At 33.8% G+C, this 8,075-nt stretch overlaps 1 protein-coding gene across 1 annotated transcript; it reads left to right on the forward strand.

The window, feature by feature from the left end:
- The first annotated feature begins 207 nt into the window (after nt 1-207).
- Nucleotides 208-872, forward strand: LOC142643924 (F-box protein CPR1-like). The gene is made up of 2 exons (XM_075818635.1): nt 208-497; nt 587-872. The coding sequence occupies exons 1-2, from the start codon at nt 208-210 to the stop codon at nt 870-872; spliced, it is 576 nt and encodes a 191-aa protein (XP_075674750.1).
- Nucleotides 873-8,075: the final 7,203 nt, after the last annotated feature.

The raw sequence follows: 8,075 nt of genomic DNA on the forward strand, positions 1-8,075 counted from the left end.
ATTCACTAACACTAAACATGTATTGAGATATTCTAGAGTTTCTAGGATAACTTCATTGTAAAGTTCTTATAATCATAATCATTTATCGATTAATGGATGCTTCAGATTTTACTACATTATTAATAACTTAAATAGATGCTTAACAATCAAAGAATCGACTACTCACAACTTTAGCTGAAATGATTTCAGGATCAGGACTATACAGCAATGGAAAAGAATGAAAAACAAAGGAATAGATCATTGTCAAACCTTCCGCTGGATCTCATAGGAAGCATACTGTCCAGACTTCCTGTCCAGTGTCTTCTACAATTGAAACGTGTTTGCAGGGCCTGGCGTGATCTCATTTCCAATCCCAAATTTGCCAAATATCACCTTGAACATTTTATCATCCAGGAGAAGCTCATGCTTATGGAGCGCTTACGTTATCTGGTACACTATGATATGCTGAATAGTGTAGTAGAGGAGCCTGATTATCCTGTTACCCTAGTTCTATCTATGTCTATTTTAACATTGTTGGATCTTGTAATGGTTTGTTATTAATAAATCCTAAAAACGATGCCTTGGTTTTGTGGTATCCATCCACTAGAGAGTCAAGGGAGCTGCCAGAATCACCCATCGAGTTCCCCACTTGTTCTCGTAAATGCTTGTCTACTGTATATGGGTTTGGTTATGATTCCTTTGCTGATGATTACAAACTGGTTCGAGTGGTTACATTTGCTACTGAAAGGTTTGAAACAGAAGTGAAACTGTATTCTTTGGGAACCAATTCCTGGAAACGGATTGAGGACTTCCCATACGGTGTTCCCAACAAATCTGATGGGATATTTGTGAATGGCCGGAGCTCTTCACTGGTTGGTATATTTGGAGAATGATTTAGTTTGCCTGTATTTTGTCTCTTATCTTGATCTATCTGAGGAGAAATATGGTTGGCTGGAATTGCCTGATTATGAATCTGGTCAATCATTATATTGGAGCTTTGGGAGGATGCCTACATATGTACTGATATGTCAGTGACATTATTTTTGAAGTGTGGTCTATGAGAGAATATGGAACACATATGATGGGACTTGAGAATTTTGTTCATGTGAAGCCTTTGTGTTTAACAGGAAATGGTCAAATAATATTGAGGGTAGGCGGAAAGAAATTAGTTATGTACAATCCAAAGGAAGAATTGGTCAGGTAATTATGGTTTCATGGCTTGTCAGAGAATTCTGTTGTAGGGACCTATGTTGAGAGCCTTGTTTCGCCTTACAATTTCGATGTTCCTGGGGGGCAGTATCATGCAGAATGGTAGCAAGAAAAAAGAATGATTAGAAAGGGTAAGATAGACTATCTAGTTTGATCATTTGCTTATCTGTTTATATGTTTATTCACTCGATTTAGTCTCTGCTATTTAAACATACAGTGAAATCTCGAGGAAGAAAGGATTTGAAGGTATCATATCATGAAAATCCTTTATTTTATATATTAAGGGCATAATGACATATTAACTTTGAATTTGATGAATGAGACTTGGGTTACGCTATTCAGCCTAGCATATTCCAAACTGAGTCAGTGAGGGTGAATAATAAAGGAAGAAAAGAATGTGCTATCAAAGCTCTAACTATGGAAGCTACTGAGTGTAACTGTTTTTCTATAGTTTTATATTCATTCTAAAAAATGACACTTCAAATTCTGTTTGCTTCAGTCGTGCAATGTTTTTTTGTTGATTTCCTTTCATCCATTTCTCTCTCTGCCTACTTGTCGAAGTTATGTGTGTGCATGTGTTTGTGTTTGTGTAATGCACTATCATTCATCATCTTTTGTTTAATTCAAATCAAGTGTGCCTCCCAACATTTCGCCATGGCCCATGACCATCTCATTCCCATTATACATAGTTTACCTGATTTGTTCTTCTTGGCCTGTTGGAGGGCTACTCTAGATGCTTAGGTATTTGTTTGAAGGAGGTGCTATGACGATATAGGCTGTGTAATATGATATGTAATTCGTGGTGCATTTGGTGAGAGAGGAAAATTCAGATCTTAGCAGGTGTGAGCTTCCTTAGAACAAGATTCTGGTGGTGTTTTTTTATCACTTTTGATTTCATGTCCACAGTTGGATGCAATTATTTTTCTGTTTTCTATGTTCTCTCTAAGTTTATTGAAATTTAACTAGGTGTTTTTCTTAAATGCTTGGCATTTGCTTCTGTAATTTTTAAATGTCTGGCACTTTTTAAATAGACCATTGTATTGGTTTACTTAGCCCATTAATCAATCAAACAGAAAATTCTAATTAACATATTCATTAAGCCTCAGTTTGTCTAAACATTAAATCCTTGTATGCATGTATTGTCAAAATTTGTATTTAAAATTAAAAATGAAATAAACAGCCCCTTCTGTAGAATCCTTAATTACCGGTGCTCACATATCTTAGGGGTAAGCTATAGCTGGTTTTTTCATTGCAAATTGAGAGATATATCTTTGCAGAAAATGTAACATAATTTTCTAGGATATTTACCTCTATTTAATTTCATAGTTAGCAACTTCTTATCTTAGGATTGCCACTTCCCCCCACCCCATCCTCCTAGGGGTCCTCTTCTGCACTTGACGTACATTATGGTATGTGTGTTTGCACATTTAAATTAATTTTCTTACCTATTGATAAAAAATTTAAAAAGAAAACAAAAATAGAAGCAATCGATGGCCATAATCTACTTAGTCTTATCAGATATTTACTACTTACCATCTACATTGCGGTTGGAATCCTTACTGTGATTTGTTTAAACATTAAATCCTTGAACTCATGTATTGTCAAAATCTGAGTATTGATATCTATAAATTGTTGCATTATCATTAAGTACAGATGCTCACATCTCTTGGATCTAAACCTTCGCTGATTTAATCATTGCAATTTGAAGAATATATCGCTGGTCATCATTTCTAGATTTCAAGACTGATCAAAATAACTCTTTCTACTGTCATGCTTGAAGACAATTTACCTTTGAGCTGAAGTGTTTGCTGAGAGGGAGAACATTATCAGTTTCTTGGGCTTCTTTGGGTTGATGCATAGGAATCACCATCACTCCCCTTCTGCATTGGTGGCAGTTGGTTCAGGTTAATCCAGGACAGAGGCGAAAAATATAGATAGGGGAAAAGAATGAGAAAACAAGAAACATTTTAAGTTTCACCTCCTAGAATTTTCCTTAAAACCTTAGGCTTCACCACCTAACAGTGCTTGGAATCACCACTAAGCAAGAGAAACATTCTCTAATCATAATTTTTTAATTCATATTGAATGCTCAAACCATTACTGGAGCCTCTTTTTATATGTTTTCAGGGATTATATTAAGGCACAATTACATCCCAAGGAATCCCCAATAATAATAAAAGCTAAATTCACAATTCAAAAATAAAATCCGGTATCTCAAAAAAAAATCTTAAATAATAAATCCTGAAATAATTTTGCGTGTACTCTTGCATCATAGGTCAGGGCAAATTGTTACTGATTAGTGTTCAGTACAAAGTTTTCCACATGTTCTGGATCTTTAAGCACTATATTCTGCCTCAATATCTCATGTACTTCTGGGTGCTCACCTCAATTGCTGTTTGCATGAGATCTTCTTACTTCTTTTAGATGTAATGAGATTTTACATGCTAATTTTTTATTTGCAAGAAAGTAATGGGAATCTGCCTGCAAGTCTGCTCAGCGATGATACTTAATAAAAATAAAAGTCCTGCATCGAGATGATATTGAGTAAAGAAGGAAATCTTTGAATGGGATCACAAGTTTCCTGGTTCTATGTCAAAATTCAGTTTTTAAATTTGAAATATCTATTCTAAAAGCGTCTGCCTAACCAGGACACAATGCACCATCTCAGTTTTTGGCATGTGAGAAAAAAATTAGTATTTTTTTTGGTTGTATTAGTAAAGTTTTCGTACTAACAAATTAATTTCCTGTTTCTTTTTGATTGTGCATTAATTTTTAAAGTGAATGATGATCATGTTCAATATATTCAATAGTTACTGGTCTTCATGGAGGATGTGTGACAATTTCTGCACTGCACTTTACTGCTGGCAAAAGATTAATAACTTGTTGGCATTGTCAACATCTGGCCAGCAACCCAGTTACTGCAGCTGAATAGTTGGCAGTGGCTGTAGCCCTACAACTATTCAGCTGGTGAGGATTTTGTCTAGATTCCTGGCTAGTAATATGTTTAGACACCCCGATAATGAACTGTGACTTTGTGAGCATTTGAACTTTGGACTTATTCTGAGATAGTGTTAGGGATATGAGAAATTTTGACCTCACCTATAAAACTGATAAAGATATTTTGCACCATTTCCAGGCTTGCTATTATTAATATGTTAGAACTTTCTATGCACATGTTAGAACATGTCTTCATATTCTGCTCTGAACTTGTGAAATTGTTGTTTTCTTGAAATTTCCTCATTAATTCATATTATTCAAGCTTGCCTTATATTATTAGGCCATAAATTTGTTACTTATTAGGTATTAAACTGTGAAAATCTCACCCTTATTATCACAATTTCAGAGGAATTGGCGGTAGGAGTTTGAGGTTAGTGTGGAGCTGAGGTCTCCTATCTAGTTGGACTTTTTGGTTAGAGACTGCATGCCTGTCTAGAAGATATCTTGAGCAGTTTTTGTATTTTTTGAAAGTATAGCTTGTGTAATCTAACCATGATGTAATATCAACTTTGACATAACATTTTGAGGTTGGATTATATATATATATATATATATATATATATATATATATATATATATATATATATATACTTGTGTTGAAGTATGTTATCATGTTCTGATGACAATGTAACCTTTTTTTAAGCTTGTAGTTATGCTATGAAATTATGAATTGTCTTCATAGTATTGTGGAGACATGTAAGAAATTTTTTATGAGATTTGATTTGGTTAAGCGACCTGTCACCATTTGGGATTAGTTTTATCAATGTCCCGGCTCCCGGATTGTGACAGTTGAGAACATGCTTGTTACTGTATGTAACTGTGAGAATTCTGTGGTACATGGTGCACACTTTTCTAGTTTTAATTGTTCAGGTGTGTTCCATAGAATTTTCCATTGTTTATATCTCATCTGATTATTATATGCTGAGTGCTGACACATGGCAGCAAGCTATGACTGGCAGAATCGATTTTAAAACTGTATTTATGCCATTTCGTTCAAAATCTTTGAATTTTTTTAATAATACAGAGTAACTTTTTTATAGTCAAAGTAAAGTTAAATATACTTTGTACTGTTTGAGTAGTGAGAAGAGGGAAAAAGTATTACAACGTCAGAAATAATTGTACTGGCATAGCACAGCTTGTGTTAAAGAACACTTAGGCCAACATTCTGGGCACCAAAATACAAGTAATCTTAAAGGTTCTAATGGGAAAATCATGAAAAGTTACGCATTTGTCTTTATCCTCGGAGCAGGCTTTCATTTGTTGGCTTATTGTAACTTAAGATTCCATAGTTCATTTGTACTAAAGTTTTGTTGGGGAATGCTGTCAATATTTTTTTACATTGAGTCCTTTATTGGATTTTGATCTATATTATTTCAGAATCTGTTGAAACTTTTCTACTGATTAATGCAAGTTCTTGCTTTCTGTTTGAATTTACTTGTTTTCCTTCTCTATCATATTCATTGTTTTTTAGGATTCTCTTGATTGAGTCAGTACTAAATTCCAAACTGACCATCCTTGTGAAAATTTGGTAAACATTATATTTGGGTGTTGTCCTCATAATAAATGCTTGCCATGTCTCAGTTTTTTTTTTTTTTTTTTTTGAGAACCCAGACCTAAAGGCCCTGTATTATTGAAAGGAAAAAGAAAATGAATTACAATGAATCCCGAGCAACTAGAGGAGCTAAATACTCGGGAATGGAATTAGACCAAACCTGGAGCTCATTGCCAGACTTAGAATTTCTGGCTAAACAGTGGGTAACTACATTGCCTAGACGTTTTACAAATGAAAAACTACAAAACTGGAAATTTGTAGCTAGTGATAGGACATCAGTAATGTCATGACCATATTGTCGAGTCTTTATTCCAAACTTCGTTAAGAACAACCTTAGCATCACCCTCAAAAGTGCAGTGCATGTGATGCTCATTTCTTTTGCATACAGCATTGCCCTGCGGCAGGCCAAGAGCTCAACAATTGCAGCCGAGGAAGGGAGCTGAATCCGTTGGGATAAGGCTCCAAGCACACCCCCTGAGCAATCCCGAACTACCACACCCATCCCTACTGTTCCCATCTCCTTGAAGCAAGCACCGTGTCTCATTGCTATTTGCCAATAAATTGCATATTAATGAAGGGATGGTGGCAAAGAAATAATAATGATAAAAAAATGCATTAATGATGAACCTACATTATTTATTTAATGATGTAAGTGTAGGATATATGATACACAACCACATGTATTGAGAAAATTATTGAATGAATATCATAAATGCGTATTTTCATAGGAGGAGAGGGAGTACGTATTTATGATATTCCGAGAGTACCCAATAATTACTCTCAGTATTGACCAAACATAAATTGCGTGACAAGGAGTAAAGGACAATAAATAAATAAATAAAAGCTCTTTTTTTAATTTTTGATTTTGACTTTCAATTGCCTTGTACGAGAGGAGTTCCTTTTTCAGATGATGCCTCATAAGCTGAAATCAGTAAATTGTAAGTTATCGCACAGCAATTATTGGCTGAGGTACATGGAGAGGTCAAACTGATGTGATATTCTAACGGCAACCGGTTTTGCCTAGCTTTTTTATCTTCTTCTTTTTTTTTTTCTTTTCTTTTTTTGGGTGTTTGTTGGAGAAACAAACACGAAAGAGGAAATAAGATTCTAATTTTATTTGCCAAGTTAAGAATTGGACCAATTGAAGATCCATAATTTATATAATTGATTGGCTTAAATGTTAAATGATTAGCGGTTTACACATAAAACAATACAATAAACCGGTTAAATGCACTCAAAACTTTATGGAGATTATGTATTTTTTGGAAAAACAGCAATGACTTTTTGGGTATTTTTCTCAAAATAATTATATAGAAATTCATTAAAGAAAAATAAAACAAAAAAGAAAAATCAAATTATGAGTGGGTCAGAATGCAATTGCCCCTCTCGAGGCCAAATTTACCTCATTTGCTGGCCAAATGTAGCAAACTTTTCATATTTTATGGGTCTTCCTCACCTATGGGGTCCACAACCTATGAGAAAATAAGTGTTTTCCGTTTCCAATTTATTTATCTTCTATTTTATTTTGGGATATCTCAAAATATTGTCCAGTTTTTAAAATTAAAACTATTAATTTATTAATACTCCTATTATGTCTTTACTTTATTTTCAAAACTATTTTTGATAAATTTATTTAAGAGTAGTTTTTTTTTTTTTTTTTTTATACAAGATAATTTCTACTCTAACTTAATCTAAGTGTAATGTGTGTGAAGCTCCCTCCTATATACTTGAACCCCAGCCCTTGTCCGCACACCCCACAAGCACTTATACTTGTAAAGTGACCACCGCACCAAGGGGAAGCGGTGGTATTTAAGAGTAGTTTTAGAAACTCATACATTTTTATATAACAGTCAAAACAATAAATGATATTTTCTTAAAGAGTTCGAATTTTAAAACAGGACAAATAAATTGAGACAAATGAAGTATAAAAGATAATTTATCTTACATTGTTACGCAAGTATGGCAATAACATTATCTTTAGGTCCAAGATTATGGGCTTTTTTTTTTTACTTGGGACGCAAGGCAACTGAGGTGACACTACACCATGGAACAAGCACGGGAAATACCTTCTTGAATAAGGATTTGTTACCAATAGCTCTATAGATACCAATATATATATATATATATATATATATATATAATATTTCACAACTAGTGAGATGATAAATTATTAATAGTAAGTAAATAAAGTAATGTATAATATAGTGTTTGTGAGTCCATATGAGAACCAATAAAAACTTATCAAATTAATTGTTACGAAAATTATTGTGTTTGTAGCATTACTTAGTTTGCTGTAAACATTTAAACATCTAGTGTGCTAATCTAATGGTTGTTAAAA

Source organism: Castanea sativa, chromosome 7 (assembly GCF_040712315.1).
Source record: "Castanea sativa cultivar Marrone di Chiusa Pesio chromosome 7, ASM4071231v1".
Lineage (NCBI taxonomy): Eukaryota > Viridiplantae > Streptophyta > Magnoliopsida > Fagales > Fagaceae > Castanea > Castanea sativa.